Source organism: Dermacentor albipictus, chromosome 4, assembly GCF_038994185.2.
Source record: "Dermacentor albipictus isolate Rhodes 1998 colony chromosome 4, USDA_Dalb.pri_finalv2, whole genome shotgun sequence".
Taxonomy (NCBI): Eukaryota; Metazoa; Arthropoda; class Arachnida; order Ixodida; family Ixodidae; genus Dermacentor; species Dermacentor albipictus.
The window spans coordinates 177,160,829-177,177,724 of NC_091824.1; the positions used below are offsets into that span (position 1 = coordinate 177,160,829).

The window sequence follows — 16,896 nt, forward strand, 5'->3', positions numbered from 1 at the left end:
TAAATCGTACGGCTGCACTTATTTCTTTGTTTGACAAGGTGCCACCTATAATATGCACAATGCTAAAATCTTCCAGGCCAAAATGCCCTTAATTTTTAAGCAATGCAAGAATGCAGATCACATAGCAATGAAACTGCATCTGAACACAAGTTATTGCATGCAGTGACAACAAGGACTTACCTCTGAAGACAGTTTCCTTTTCTCAATAATATTCAAGCAGACATTTTTGAAGAACATAAATGCATCAGGGCCAAAGAAACGCAGCTTTAGCAGCTTCATAATGATTGGAAACAGTCCACAGATGTAAACTGCATAAGAAAAGAGTCATTTTGATTAAATTGTGCACCCTATGCTTCCACTTAAGTACCTACAGAATAAGATAACTGGCAGTGTAACCTTCACATTGAAGGCTGTCTTTGCTTTGGAAACAAACTCATTGGTTTGATCAGTGTGGGAATTGAGCTTCGTCCCAAAGGCACACCTTGCAATGACATCCAACGTATAATGTCCAAAGAACCTGCAAAAGCCCACCTCAGCATCTCCCTCAAAACTGTTTGCAAAACATTACTGCTCACTCCTTAGCGTTCAGCTCTTTTCCACCTTCAGCAACTTTCAGCAAGTGCTGCATCAAGGTTTCGGCGCAGTCTTGAATGAGTTCATTCATCTAGGGTGAAAGCACACACCATACAAGAATTAGGGCTTGGAAATTGGCCAAGCTGATGTCCCAATTAACTAATAGTCACTTAGTTTGCAATTTATTACAATGACAGTGCACTCAGGTTATGGCAGGCTACTAGATGTGTAGAAGGAGCTTAAGCAAGGAGAGTAATTAAATGTTTAGACTTGTGCGAGCACATACAGTTGAAGAGTAGTATAGTCTAATGAGTGACCTTTACTGAAATATAAATTTACACATCCATGGAATCATTGAGTTTTGTACTGAAATCTGTGACTTGCAGAATTTCCTTTATCTGGTGGTACTTCCAGCATTCACGTTAGGAAGAGCTAGGCATGGCGACACGGACACAAGTAAACACAGAACTTGTGCTCAGAAATGGCAGCGCCACTCGTCATTCAGCCACACTTGCGGGCCTACAAGAAAGATGTACGAAATGACATTTCATCTTACCTCAAGAAGGCCAAATCCCTAACCTTGGAACTTTTTTTTTGGCTAAGACACATAAACAGGGGATCTGTCTTCAAGCGACTGTTTCAGAGAGACTTGGCAGTATGCTGTTGCTAGTTACCTGCAAAGCTGCTTAGCACCACTAAGCTTTTCAGACCCATGCCCCATACCCAACTCCCAGGCAATAGTTTAGTTTTACAGCGAAGCTGTTTATGGCTAGGTTTTGGCGGATCTTGTCTCTATGGACATAGACCAACTATTTTTCATACGTGGGCCAATCCTGAAGATAGTGCAATGCTGGGCTGACCCGCGGCAGAGAAGTGGTTGTTAAGCGCTCCCCATACATGGGCCAATCTCAAAGAGCAAAGCCGGGCTGACCTGTGGCGGAGGTGAAGTGGGCATTAAGCAATCCCCATATGTGGGCCGATCCTGAACATAGTGCAATACCGGGCCGGCCGGCTGCGGAGGTGAAGCAGGTGTTAAGCACTCCCCATACATGAGCCAATCCCGAAGATATTGCAATGCTGGACTGATCAATGGCGGAGGTGAAGCAGGCATCAGGCACTTCCCATACACAGGTCGATACCAAAGATAGTACAATACAAGGCTGACTTGTGATGGAGGTGCAGTTCGACATTAAGGGGCCCACATACACAGCTTCGCTGGTCATTTTTTTTTTCACGGAGTGGAAGGGCACTGAATTTCTTTAAGCGAAGCTTTCTTTGCCTTTTCCTTTGACTTTCCCACTCCTGCTGCTACTACTGTAGTTGCTGCTATCCAGCACACTGCCTCGTGGGATGTTTCAGAATGTGTATATACATGGAAGAAGTGTGGCAGAGAAGAAAAGAGACGTGAGGAACTTCTTTGGACCGCACCTAGTCGAATTTGCACAATGCCCTCTAGAGCTCCCGGGCCGGCGCCACATTACCCTTTTGACAGCTGTAATTATCCGTGACCCCCCACAAGCGCTTACCTTTCTACCAACGTGCAGCTGACATTACGCAGGGTGTGCAGAAGCAGAGCCGCATTAATTAAAACGCACCACAGGGTCTAGGTGACACAACGGAAGCAGTTGCACGTCAAATGAAAACTGCTGTGCCCACCGCGATAGCTTTGCGGCTATGGCATTGCTCGAGGTCGCAGATTTGACCAAGGCAGCCACATTTCGAGGGGTGCAAAATAAAAACCGTTCGAGCACTTTCATTGAGGGACATGTTAAAGAACACTACGGAGCCAAAATTAATCTGGAGTGCACCACTATGGCCTGCCTCATAACTTGATTATGGTTTTCGTGCATACAGCCCCAGAATTCGATTAAAGTGTAATACTTCTGCCACGATGCAATGTGCCATGTGAGGCATTGAATATGCTCAACCCTCTCAGAGTTTATGAAGTATGGCACACAACAATGCTGAAAGCAAACCCCTCCCCCTGTGTGTTCTGTGTACTACGCAGACAAACAGCAGTCGTGCACGCAAGGTAACGTTTAACATCAACTCACCACTCTGGTGTCGGACAAAACATTGAAAAAATTAAATATTCACTGTCAACATCATTCCTAATTATCGTCGATCGAAGCAAACAGCACAGAAAGCTTCGCTTACATCGATTCCCACAGTGTATGGTATCTGCATAATATTTTGAAAGAGGAGAACTCAGCTAGATGTTTAGCTTTCTGTCACAGCTCGGCACCTCTGAAACATCCCTGCTGCATGATGAGTTGTGGCGATGTGTTATTGGAGTGACGATGACAGCATGATGATGTTAAAGTGATGATGGCATGATGTTTTTTTTTAACTTTTATTTCTTTGCTCACACCTCCTTATCTGTGCTGCTTTGTTTTTGGCAGCAGCAATGGTCATGTTAGCTGCGAGCTTAGCGTGTTGCTCCAAGGTCAGATTGCCCACCCAAGAAAACCATCTAAGGTTCCACAAGAAAGCCACTGCTTTAAAAGGAAAGTATGGGTCCGTGTATGTATGCAGGGCAGCACATAGGGGGAGCAGAAAGAGATCAGTGGAGGCAAACTACCAGATGGTGAATGTGATGTTTTGTAGCGCAAGGGCCAAATGTGGAACCAGACAGTGTTGGACAAAACTCCCTTGTAGATGCCACATTGTGTCACCCAACATTTTTGCTCGTCCTCTCTGGTGCAGCCAGAAATCACCATTATCATTATTAGCCTATTGATGCTCAGCGAAGAGCTAGGCCCAGGGAGATCCAATTACTGATGTCTACTGGCTCCATGCTATGCCTGCAAATTTTATCTCGCCACCCCGCCACGCAATCCTCTGGCAGTATCGACTCCCTTCTCTTGGCCCATTCTGCTGCTGCAACAGATCATCCCTGCAGCTGCTATCTTCCAGTTCTTCCTCTCAATGCAGCTTGCACGCATCCACTCCCTTGCCAAATGAGTCCGCACATAACCACCTTGCGGAGCCTCCCTGTGGCAAAGGCAGGGCTAGCAGCAGGTCGAATCTTCCTCCAACGGTCCACGGTGACCATGCTCATCATGTTGTCCAACATTGGGTCATTGAATTTCATATGCTGCAATTGAAAAGTCATCGGTCAGAGAAATGTGCATGAGTGAGAAATCACAACTCTGATGAGCGCAAAATAGAGTCACTCGGGTATTTTCAGGCCACACAGAACAAGTAGGCTCAATGCATTACCAATTGAAGGTAAAATAAATAAATAAATATGTTGCACAATGCTATATTGCTCAGTCGCACTCTGTAAAAATGTAGCTGCTGCAATCTAGTGTCACCTTATTTGCTCACATCTACCTCAGTTTCGTGGAAGAATGATGAGAGGGAATAGTTTACAACAAATAATCACATAAAACACTTGTTTGGTTACATATCTTATTTGCTTTCCAAACTCCCAGAAGATATTTGTGATTTTGTACATAATCAGATTCCTCAGTTTATAGGTGTAGTACCCATGCATTATCTGCTGGCAAGAGTATTGGACTAGTCTTTGCTTGAGATGAAACTTTGAACATCGTGCCAATGCAACATTCGCAACATTACATTGCAGTGCTATTTCCACGGCAAAAATGAGACAAATGAATAGACTAGGCATGACAGAGCGTCTACTATCAACTAATCTTTATTGTTTGATTCTGTAGAATATATATGCTGAAACCATACAAGTAAAGTCACACACTCAAATAAAAATTTATGAGGAAAAAGACAATCAAGTATTTTTAAGCACATAAACTAAAGTAAAATTTGTAAAGAAACAAAATTTGTATTGCTTCTTAAGGCATACAATTCTCTTAAGGGGTGCTACTCGCTTATCTAACAATACTTTTTCATCCACTTTAATTTCCATTAATTTATCATTTCTTTATTTCATTTACTAAGCACAAGTAATTTCCCTTATGTTGTCTTCGGTGTCAGTGTTTGTTGGCTTCTTATGATAACACTCGAAACCAGTGTCTTGCAAGTCTTTCTAGAAGTTTAAGCCAAAATAAGCTGACCAAAAATGCATCAGAAACACATACGATATTCTGCCCTATAAGCAAGTCACTATACCATCCATTTGTGTGACAACTGTCTCCTGATTATTAAAAGTAGGAGATTCACAACAAAATATTTATTATTGCTGACGAAGTTTCATAGCAATCGCAGATATCAAAGTCTGCACAATGATTACTAGTATGAGTGTTAGCTTTAACCTTTTCAGGTGCCAATTAAATCTGTCCATTAAAAATGTAGCTTGAGCACATTTCTTGCATTTTCAGTCATAAAGAGCATGCAGCTACAGAAAAGACAAAGAATATGCAAAGCTGCAGTGAGTTTTGTCAAGCTTAGAGAATATATAGTCCATACTACGACTCTCCATAGAACTGCCATACATGAATGTATCAGTCCTTTTACGTCTAGCTGTATGTGTACTTGGAAAGCACTTAAGCGGCATCTTGAAAAATGTGCCTGATGTAATACACTGTGAAAAGCAATGCAATCAGTGAAAACGCTAAAGGACGACATAAGGACATCAAGAACAGACACCCAGCCACCTACTTTCCAGCTAATTTTTCCAAACTTGGAGCACATGTCCAATCAGGAGTGTTTCAAGATGTATGCAACACATTTTAAATGTAGTTAGCTTCATCAGTGTTCTTTCTTTAGATACACTATTTTGGCACGCACAATTGTGCAGACCTCACTTGAAGGGGTTAAGAAAAAAATACTAATTAACTTTTATATAGTGATATTAAAGGGGCCCCGAACTACTTTTTATCGAAGTGGAGAAATGCATTCGAAGTGAAAATAGGCTATTTCAGGAATACTTTGCCACAAGAAGTAGTTCAATGCTTTCAGCAGAAGCGGAGTTATTGGCAATCAAAGACGGCCTCCTCAGCGCTTTCGCTCCTTTTTCAATGCCTTGCACTGCGAAGGCTATGGCGGAGCAGGGTGTGTCCACAATGGTCCACCTTCTAAATGTCACCATGGCGCACAGTTCAAGTTTGGTTTTGGATGTTAATGCCGACGCCACTTTTTTGGTGCCTATGACACACCAAACGTAACAAACGTGGTTGTACACAGTGAGCTTAGCCAGTGGACTCATCGTGGCAACCCGTAGCAGACTGCAGTCACATGCAACGGTAATGTGCATGCGCAGCATTTGCTTTGTGCACGACAAGGCTTGAGTGCCTGTGCTCATGTGCAGCAGTTTGACCATGCTACGTGGTGCGGACCAGCTTTGTCCTTCACCAGCTTGACCGACAGACAGTAGCCACATCCAACTTGCGCATTTTTGAAGCGCTACCAATTAGTCTGCCAAAGCATCTACCCAGAGCGGCCACAAGTGAGCACGCACTGGCAAGCGTGAGTATCGCCTGACCTTAGGTTTTGTGTGGATCAAGGCTAGTTGAGCATTCAAAACTAGTCAAAATTGGAGAGACCCGACAGCTACGACACCGATAAGCAGGGTGGCCAAAGTTTATTTCCTATGTGGGCTGCTGCAGCCCAGCGTGAGCAGGCGACGGTCCGCTTCTGGAAGTACATAATTATTCTTGAAATCTCGTTTACTTCAACCTGTTTATTTACCTTAATCAATAAATATACACAGTAACAGTAGGAAGAAGCAAACTGATCCAAACACCCTTTTTGATTGACGTCAGCTGTTGACAAAGTGTTGCTTGCTGGGCCAGTTGGTTCACACTGACACTTCAGAAAACCAGCGAAAAAATTGAGATGCAAGCACGACAGAAAGAAGAGACCACAACGCTGGTCTAGCAACTGACATATATCTGAAAACAGGGATCAACACTCAAACGTCAAACCACTGACGCATGTGCAATGCTCTTAGCAGGGTACATTATCTTTAATGATGAACACACCATTTTGCCCCAACAACTTCGTCTTTAAGTTCAGCCTTTTAGAAAAGCTATCTCTTTATCCCTCAGAGAGATAGACGGAAGACTGATGCATTTTCCTTCCTCTTGTATACTGATATAAAACGACTCAAGTATTTCTCCTTCGATTTTTTGAAAATGTGCCAAGAATCGTCACATTTTCAAAAGTTGGTGCACAGTCACGCTGACGACAGTGATGACAATGAAAGGCCAGTGCAAGCATGGTGCGTTGACCAACTCTCAAGGAGCTGGTTGCCTGGCCTTTCATTGTTGTTGTATGTTTGTTGAAACAGACATGTTACATTTATCAAGAATAAAGGCACTGAGCGCACACACACATTTACACTGCAGCAAATAACAATGTGTGACAATAACACACACACACACACACACACACACACACACACGTGCACACACACACACACACACACACACAACACACACACACACACAGGCACGAAAGGGGAAAGCAATATGGGAGGAAAATCGTGAGGTCCAGCTGCCTTAATTGTGTCCAAACCGTTACACATTTTTTTTTCTATTTTGATCAAATGCAATTCCTTGCATAGGCAGCACATTGTACATTTTGCCAAAATATAACATCAGGGCATCCCTAGCTTAATGACGAGCAAACAGTGAACCAAAAAGGTTGTTGAAACATTTTTTTTCTGCCACAGTTATCACTGACAACAGTGCCATCATGGTCAAGGGCAGGAACATATGCATGGTCCCTCTTGTTTATATTGATAGGCTGTGAAATTTTTTTGGCTGATCTTGAGTCACACATGGAAAGACAAAAAAATGCATGATTGGCTTGCTTTGCAATGGCCTTCAATTTTGTAATCATACATCATAAGGTTCAGAGGCTTTCATGAGGTGCTTTTAGTTTTTAGCCTCCACCTCTAGCAGGCTCCGTATAGAGACCGTCTGCTGAAATAAGAACTGAGAACAAGAAGAATATACTATGTTTAAAGCACAGGAAAGCAAAGTCAACAGTAACCATTATGCCACTTCATTGTTCTTTGGTGGAATAAGCTAGTGACAGTCTCCTCAGCATTATGCAGAAGTGCTGAAGAAAGGCATTAATATGTGGGAGTCTCTTAATACCTAGACCTCAAGCCACCTAGAGCCACTACATAGGCACTAGTTGACTATTAAAAGATTACCGGACATACTTACCCTTCTGTCTGGGAGAGACTGGAAACTCTTGACAAGCACAAGCTTCACCAAATTGGGATCCGAGACAATCAATGTTGGCTTAGGCCCCTCAAAGGCGCTGTGGTCAATGAGAAGAAAATAAGGTGATCACATACTGCTGTGCACACTTCTGTTATATACCTACCCAAAAATCTTTCCATATTTCTTCTGCCTATCCATGTCAATTTCGTGAATTGGCTGGAAAAGCCCAAAGAAATGTTTCAGGAATGGTGAAGAGCTGCTGTTTCTCTTCATAGGATTGCTCACACATAAGTGTTTCGAAACCACAGTGGGTCACATCATGTCACACTCTCGTGATCATTTACTTCCAGTTTCTCTCCATATTAAACAAAAGTCAAACAAATGTGCTACTTACAATTTGAACACATTTCACAACACACTGCTGACAAAGCAATTCTAGTCTACACATATGTTTGAGCTTTGAAACATTCTATGCAATGCTCCAGAGAAAGAACACCGACAACCTGTTGATGAGAAGCCTTCGTGGGCTCCATCCTAGAGCTTCGTATGGCGAACCAAGTAGTATGGCGAAACACTGCTGTCCTGTTATTCATAATGAAATAAGTAGCACCATACCTTTGCAAATAATGTTGGCTCATATGTATCTCCAAAGCACACAGACCTCTTAACCTTTTAAGAGGAAGCTTTAGCTCGAGCCCAACTTCGATGCGGCATATTAAAATACATGTAAAATGCAGAAACGTTTTTCTGAAATAATCTCTTGACTGATTTTAATGAAATATTTTGCATTTGTGATTGAAAGGTAAATTCTCGTGACTGTTGGAAGCAGAATTTTGATTTAGGGCCTGAATATTGTTAAAAAGATGTTCAAAAATTCGAAAATTTGAAAAGAAATAGAAGCACGAAGTTTACAAGTTAATAGCTCTGCATCAAGAACAGATATCATGGTTCTGTAAACAGCGTCTATTAGATCGTTCAAAACAGACAAATTGGAGATGTCAATTTATATCTTACGTGAACTAGTTACATTGTCTACAAGGGTTCTACAAAAGCTGCATTTAAGTATGAATAAACTTCTTTAGATTCATGCGTAACATATCAATTCTGTCCGCTTTAGATATACTATTAGATTCAATTAACATAATTGTGATATCATTTTTCATTGCTGAGTAACAGTGTTGCAGACTTGATAGTTTACATTTCCGAAAATTTTCTATTTTTGCCAATTTTTTATGAACAATTGACGACTTAAATAAAAAAAGAACATCCAAAACAACAGTAACTAGATTTCAAGTTCTTTTAAATGCAACATACCTCGCAAAATTTCCTGCAGTGGTTGCCGAGAAAAACGAATTCTTCTTTCACGTGTATTTAGATAGGAGCACCTGAGCTAAAGCTTCCTCTTAATTAACGATGGCACCTATCAGTAGCCCCCAAGATATTGTTACATCAAGGACGAGTCAGTAACATGAGCAACTGTTTACAGGTTATATTTACAACAGCGGTTGCAGCGCTGACCGGTTAGATTCACAGCGCAAGCCCAGTTCGTTCTTCCTCCCTTTTTTTCGAGTGATGGTGCCCGCGTGCCTCGTTCAAACAATCAAATACCACAGGCGTGTAGCATAATCCCCTGGCAGCAGAAGCGACATCCCGGAGCATTTAAATGGCATCACTCGGAGGGTGATACTGCTTCAGTCGTGTAACGTGCACGATATCACTGGACTGGGAAGCAGATGGGGCGTCAGGGGTGATCTCGTAGGTGAAGGGAGTCACGGCACAAAGCACTCAGTATGGGCCTGTGTAACGAGACAGCAGTTTCTCTGACAGGCCAACCTGACGTGATGGAGACCACAGAAGCACCAAAGAACCAGGCGGGAAGTGCACGTCTGGGTGTCACCGATTGTACAAATGCCTTTGACTCTCTTGGGATTTCAGAAGGTGGTCACGGGCAATTTCCCTTGCGTGGGCACAGTGGGCGATGACGTCAAGTGCATATTCACTGGTCGGTGCTGCGTGAACAGGGAGGGTTGTGTCAAGGGGCAGTGCTGGTTCTCGGCCGAACAGAAGGAAAAATGGGGAATAACCGACTGTGTTGTGGCGTGAGGAATTATAAGCAAATGTGACGAATGGTAGAGCAAGGTCCCAGTCAGTATGGTCTGAAGAAACATATTTCGCGAGCACGTCTGTGAGAGTGTGATTGAGACGCTCCGTGAGGCCATTTGTTTGTGGATGGTACGACGTGGATAGCTTGTGCATCGTGGCACAGGACTGCAGGATGTCCACGATAACTTTTGATAGGAATGTCCGGCCATGGTCTGTGAGAAATTGTCGCATAGAAGAAAATTGGCGGCATCTGTGGCGCAGCTTGTAGGAAGTGCTTGGGTGATGCCGTAGTGCATGGCGTAATCTGCGGCCACAGCGATCCACCTGTTCCCAGAGGTAGAAAGAGGAAAAGGGCCAAGTAAGTCCAAACTAACCATAAAGTATGGTTCTGCAGAAATGTTGAATGGTTGAAGGCACCCAGCAGGGAGCGTCGATGGTGCCTTGCGTTGCTGGCATTTCTTACATGCAGCTATGTATCTTCGAACAGAGCGAGCAAGCCCTGGCCAAAAGAAGCGTCGGCGGAACCAGTCGTAGGTACGTGACACACCCAGGTTACCGGCAGTGGGGAGGCCATAAAGTTCATGAAGAACAGCCGAGCGAATGTGTTTAGGGATCACAAGGAGTAATGCAGGGCCGTCGGGGTGAACGTTGTGGCAGTAGAGTACGCCATCTTGAAGTGTGAATAAGCGAAAGGAACTGTCGGCAAGTGACAATTCCAGGCGGTCAATGATGATACGCAAGGACAGGTCATGGTGCTGCTTGTCGGTGACATGCAGCAGTGGAAAAACAGAACACAGGTGTCGGTGTCAGTATCAGACGTAGAGGTTGCGTATTCGAATGGGTAGCAAGAGAAACAATCTGTGTCTTGCTGTTGGTGTCCCGACTTATAAGTCACTGTGTAGGGATATTCTTGTAGCTGGAGGGCCAAATGACCGAGCCAGCCAGTAGGATCCTTGAGCGACGAAAGCCAATAGAGCGCATGATGGTCTGTGATTACTGAGAAGGGCTTGCCGTATAAATATGTGCGGAACTTTGAAACAGCCCAGACGAGTGCAAGACATTCGCGCTCGGTGACCGAATAGTTACACTCTGCAGTTGTCAGGAACCAGCTAGCGTAGGCTACAATGTGGTCGTGTCCATGTTGGCGTTGTGATAAGATGGCGCCAATCCCATAACCACTGGCATCGGTTCGAAGTTCTGTAGGTGTGGACGAGTCAAAGTGGGTCAAGACCGGTGGTTTGGTGAGAATCATGATAAGGTGTTAAAATGCGGCAGCCTGAGGGGAACCCCGCGTAAAAGGCACGTCCGTCTTCAGAAGTTCAGTGAGTGGTCGAGCGATTGCTGCGAAATCTTTCATGAACCGTCAGAAATGAGAACAGAGCCCAAAAAAACTCCGGACGTCTTTGACAGACTGAGGTACAGGAAAAGCCGTTACTGCTCGAACCTTCTCCGGGTCAGACTGTGCTCTAGAAGCATCGACGAGATGGCCTGGTACTGTAATCTGTTGGCGCCCAAAGTGGCACTTCGATGAGTTTAATTGGAGCCCAGCCTTGCGGAAGACGTCAAAGGAAGCTGCGACGCACTCAAAGTGCGTCTCAAATGTAGGAGAAAACACACGGACGTCATCGAGATAACAAAAACGAGTTGACCATTTGAAACCTTGAAGCAGAGAGTAGATCATCCATTCGAAAGTGGCAGGGGCATTGCATAAACCAAACGGCATAAACTTGACATGGTAGAGGCCATCTGGAGTGACAAAAGCGGTCTTTTCTTTTCTTGGTCTTGCTCATAGACGGAAATCTACTAATAACCAGATCGAAGGTCGATAGATGAAAAGTATTTACACCGTGAAGACAATCAAGAGCTTCGTCGATTCGTGGTAAAGGGTTAACCTTCTCTTTAGTAATTCGGTTTAGGTGGTGGTAACCAACGCAGAAATGCCACATGCCATCTTTCTTTCTGACGAGCACGATTGGCGACGCCCAAGGTCTCGACGAGGGCTCAACAATGCCTCTGGCGAGCATCTTGTTTACTTTCTGCCGAATAACTTGCCGCTCTGTCGTGGACATGCGATACAGTCAGCGGTGAATGGGAACAGCATCACCAGTGTTGATCTGATGCTTAACAAGGGACATCTGACCAAATGATCGATTGGCAGTGTCAAAGATGTCGCGGTAGGAAAGCAAAAGGTGATATAGCGTGGCTGCTTGGTCAGGTGCGAGGTCCGGACCGACCATGGAACGTAACGGGCCACCGAGATTCAAGGCATCCTGTGGGTAATCGGGAGGATTACCCGCAGGACGTGGTCGTCTGTCACGGACGGGAGCATGGCCACCGCTATGCCTTCAGACAACACTTGCTTCATCAAGCCAAAATTTATAACGGGGAGACACATCCGATTAGTGGCAAGGGTTACGACGGAGTGCGGCACAGAGATGTCATGCGCCAGGAGGACGTCACGAACAGGTGCGACGACATAGTTGCCATCAGGCACGGTTGCCGTTGAGGTAGGGCTATTGGAGGTACGTTAGGGCTATTGGAGGTAAGTGAACAAATGCTGTTGTGCAGAGGGTGTACAGTTGTTCTGGCGAACGTCTGAAAGAAGAGGAAGCTCGAGGCATAGCGTACCGGTGGAACAGTCGATGAGGGCAGAATGCGTCTTCAGTAAGTCGAGCCCGAAGATTAGGTCATGAGGGCAACTGGTCAGCACAGTGAACAGGACTGGAACTTGGCAGCCAGCAATTCCTATGCGTGCAGTGCACATACCCCTGATGGTAACAGTGGTGCCATTGGCGATGCATACGGCTCGAGTGATGGCAGGCGTAAGAACTTTTTTGAGGCGACGACATAAGTTGGCGCTAATTATGGACACTTGGGCGCCAGTATCAATTAATGCCATCACCGAAACACCATCTACGTCTACTTCAATTAGGTTCACGTTGGTGAGGAGCGTCAATGGAGGATTTGGACAGGACGAATGTGATGCAGCACTACCTCCAAGAGCTGCATCGCCTAGTTTTTTGTCCGTTGGTTGGCGAGAAAAGTGGCGAGGCTGGGGTGATGGGGAGCGACGGCTGTCGGGGGCATCAAAAGTAGGGTACAGAGGGCGAGGTGAATAACATCAAGCATTGGCGTATGGATGAGGAGCAGGGAATGAGCTCTAGTACGGCAGCATCCAGGTGGTTTGGCAGTGGCGGGATACATGAGCAACACAGTGGCAACGAAAGCTGATCGGTTTGTCGTCTGGGGTTTGCCATTCAGCAGGATTGCACGGTCTGGGAGCGAAATACTGGTCATTACAGGTTGTGGACATGGGAAGGGGTGCCGAATCATACGGGAGACAGAGCAGGCGGTAGGAATGCTAAGTTTTGCAATTTCTTGTCGTACAACTGCTTGAATAACGGAAATAGTGGGGGACACTTGGTCAAAGGTACCGTCAGGGGGTCGTGGACGAAGGGGGGCCGGACTGGCCGCTTCAATGTCACAGCAAACGATACGTGTGATGTTCTCTTGAAATGGTTGCGTGGCGGTAAGAGCGGAGCAAGAGGACGTGGCAAGGGTGTTTGGGAGCCGGGAAAACTGTGGGACGACGCGGCGGCTGTTGGCTACCTCGAAGCGGTGGCATTCTTTGACGATGGCATCAACGGTAGAAACATTGTTATACACGAGCAAATTGAAGGCGTTGTCCATGATGCCTTTTAGGATATGGACTACCTTGTCAACCTCGGTCATGTGCTCGTTGACTTTCTGGCAAAGCGCAAGCACTTCCTGTATGTAGGAGACATGATTCAGTCGACGACTGAACACAGGTGGCAAGCTCCTTTCGCGCAGCCTGTTGGCAACCTGACAGCTCGCCGAATAGGTTACGAAGCCTCTTTGAATATGTCCCAGCTGGAGAGCTCGACCTCATAGGTGTGAAACCAGACACGCGGCGTCTTGTCCAGATAAAAGATCACATTGGGAAGCATGATGGTAAGGTCCCAGTGGTGGCTTTGGCTAACATGCTCATACATGCTGAGCCAGTCGCCGACGTCAACGTCATTTTGGGTGCAGAATGTCCCAGGATCATGGAGACTAGGAACCGTAACGTACATTGTGGTTGGCGCTGCAGGTGGCGATGGGGTGGTTCAATTAGAAGCCATGGCTGAGAAGACGACGGTGCCGCTGCTTTGGAGCTCCGTGGCGAAGTTGGGGAACGTTCCACCTCCACCACAATTTTACGTGAAGGATGAGTCAGTAAGACTTGCAACTATTTATAGGTTATATTTACAACAGCGGTCGCAGCGCTGACTGGTTTGATTCACAGTGCGAGCCTAGTTCGTTTTTCCTCCTCTTTTCTCGAGTGATGGCACCCACGCACCTCGTTCAAGCAGTCAAATACCAAACGCGTGTAGCATTATGGTTACTTTCTGTCCAAATGTGCAAAACACATTGCAAATAAACATAATCAAGAAAAAGAAAAAAAGTATTTTGCAGAGGTCTTTTTTTCAGCAATAGGGGGTACACCCCAGGCAGGAAACTAGAAGTGGGTTTCACCCCAAGCCACATATAGCTTTGGAATTCGTCCAAAGAGCTCTTTTCATATTTTACCCATAGGTGTACATTTCAATTGCGTTATATCACATGTGCAACACTACAGCAGCTAGATATCTGGCATCGGTCTGCCTTGTCCGACAGGGTATTCAGAAGATTGCGAGTTGCAAGCCGAACTTCTACCTCTTCCTATCTTCCTGCTTTAAACCAACGAATTATGCTTGCTGTCTGTCACTGAGTGTTGAACGAAGACATTTAGCCCGAAACTTAATACTCAATACCGAAAGTCAGCAAGCAAAAAATATTTTTCTGGTATGCTGCCTGTAGGAAACATCTGTAAATAAAGGGTTAATTGAACAGCACATGATATTCAATAGGTTCCTCGATTTTCTTGTATACCTTATATTTGGGCTACCTCATTCTTGGGGAACTGGGTATGTGCCCATTCTCGGCCAATCCTCTAGAATGGACCCAAGAACGGCAAAGTGAGTACAAACTCGCCTGCTAGTGTCAAGACGGGTATCATCCGGCGCGGTAAAATGCCTCCGCTTAAGAAAAATGATATCGAGATTATCATCAGGATCAGGGGAGGCCTGAATATTGGTTAAATCGGTGCGGCCATGGTGGTTGATGCAATCACGGCTGCTGCTTGCATAGACGAGGTGAAGCGAGAAATGGACACAATCTGCCCCAATTATCGGCAGAATATTGTGGTGGTTAGCACGCCGGAAAAAGAAAACGCTACAAAGTACGTGAGAATCAAGGATTTGTGCATTGCTGGGCACATGCATGAAGCTGTGGCATATCGTGCGGCGCTGCATGAAACATGCAAGGGAATCATAAGAAATGTTCCTCGCAGCGAGGGACCCAAAGCGCTCAGTCGCAAGATTGTTAACCCGCGTAATCCCTTGGCCCAGGCTTCAAAACGCATCAAGGAGTCGCGTATGGTAATCATCGCCTTTGATGGGTACAAGGTGCCCAACTACGTTTGGTATGGTAACGTGCTGGTTAGGTGCATGCTTTATCGCAAGTTGATTGATGCTTGTTATGCTTGCGGAAAGCTGGGGCATTGCGCTGACGTCTGCCCCTCGCCAGAAGAAGTTGTTTGCAGGGGCTGCGGTTCAACCAATCCCGGTGAGGCCTACCGGTGTACGCCCAAGTGTGAACTGTGTGGGGGAGAGCATATCACGGCTGCCAAGGAGTGCCAGCAGCAGTTTCATACCCCATATGTGGTCCGGCGCCGTCGTTTTGAGCGGGCTATGGCAAATATCAAGGCTGAGGATGAAGAGAAGGGAGGCTTCAGGTAGGCCGTAAGCCAGTTCCCGACGTTGGGGAAGATGCTGGAGGCTGGGCAAGGACAGAATCGTGAGTGTCGACGTTCAAGATCAAGATCAAGGAAACCAAGAAGAGCATCTCGCAACCGCTCCGGTGGCCAGTCTGGGTGCAGATCGGCGTATAAGGTGCACTTCAAACTGGACGGACAGTTGGGAACTGAGACTACACGTGGCCCCAATGGGACTGAGGAACAGGGTGTGCGCAAGAGTGGTGTGTTGCAGGGTCTACAAGGCAAGGGCCTTGGTGGAGCGCCAGTGGTACTACCTAGGCGGAGTGAGCAAGTGCTCGAATGGAGATGCCTAGTTTGGTGAGGCCAGAGCATAGCAAGAATGAGGTGAGATTCAAGAGGCTAGAGCAGGAAAGAGAAATGGTGAGGTTGCCTAGGGCAGAAATCTCGGCCCTTAAGGGTGTGGCAGGCCCTGCCCCGGCCGAGAGGGCAATGCCTGAGCCCACAGAGAACATGGATTTTGCTGATGTAGGTGAAGATAGTGGATCGCGCCCCTTAAAGAGGAAGGCGACGACCCATGAAGCGGAGCCTGCATCGAGGAAGCTGAGATATGAGATGAAGGAGATGTTGTCGAGTGTTGTGGATAGTGTTAAGCAGGTCAATGATGGTCTGGTGCAGCTGAATACGCGTCTCACAGAGTCGCTCGGCTCGATCGATGGGAAGTTCACGGAGCTGCAAAGTAGAATTAGAGGCGTTCGAAAACAAGTCCAGTCTGAGTGCCTCTCTCCTCCTTAGGTCAGGATCTCAGTCGGCTGGTTCCTCGACGGGGAAGTCTCAGGTTTAGCAAGATGGCTCGCAGCAACTGCTTCAACATGGCGTGACAAAATTAGACTTTTTGTGTGTGGCGATGGAACTGTAGGGGGTGTGCACGTAAACGGGCGCCTCTACAGCAGTATATTCGCGCGTGTATTCTACTGCAGGAGACAATGACGGAAGAAGTTTCTGTGATGGGCTACCAAACCGTCTTCGGGGGATCCAGAGCTTGGGGGACCTGCATTCTGACGCAGGTGGTCCATGACCTTAAGATACCTTTCAGTTTCCTGGAATATGTCATGATTGAGGTGATTCCTAACCAGGTGAACAAGAAAAGCATGTTTATTCTGAACGTGTACAGTGCCCCGAGGGACAAGGTGCAGAGATTCAAGCTGTTTCTGCAGAAGGCTTCTAAGCTTGCCGGGGACCATCTACTGATCATGGCCGGGGATTTTAATGGTCTGTATCACGTGTGGGGGTACAAGCATGACACTGTTA

At 46.0% G+C, this 16,896-nt stretch overlaps 1 protein-coding gene across 3 annotated transcripts in view; it reads right to left on the reverse strand.

Annotated features, from left to right (window-relative positions):
* Nucleotides 1–16,896, reverse strand: part of LOC135908626 (cytochrome P450 3A8-like) — a 42,708-nt gene that overhangs the window by 17,418 nt on the left and 8,394 nt on the right. For all 3 annotated transcript variants that reach the window (XM_065440463.1, XM_065440461.1, XM_065440462.2), the window contains 6 exons: nt 7,831–7,883; nt 7,668–7,764; nt 3,554–3,670; nt 576–664; nt 372–517; nt 181–308 (listed from right to left, as the gene is read on the reverse strand). In XM_065440463.1, the coding sequence (XP_065296535.1) occupies nt 181–308; nt 372–517; nt 576–664; nt 3,554–3,670; nt 7,668–7,764; nt 7,831–7,865 (612 nt within the window). In that variant the 5' untranslated portion in view covers nt 7,866–7,883. The remainder of the gene's footprint in view (nt 1–180; nt 309–371; nt 518–575; nt 665–3,553; nt 3,671–7,667; nt 7,765–7,830; nt 7,884–16,896) is intronic.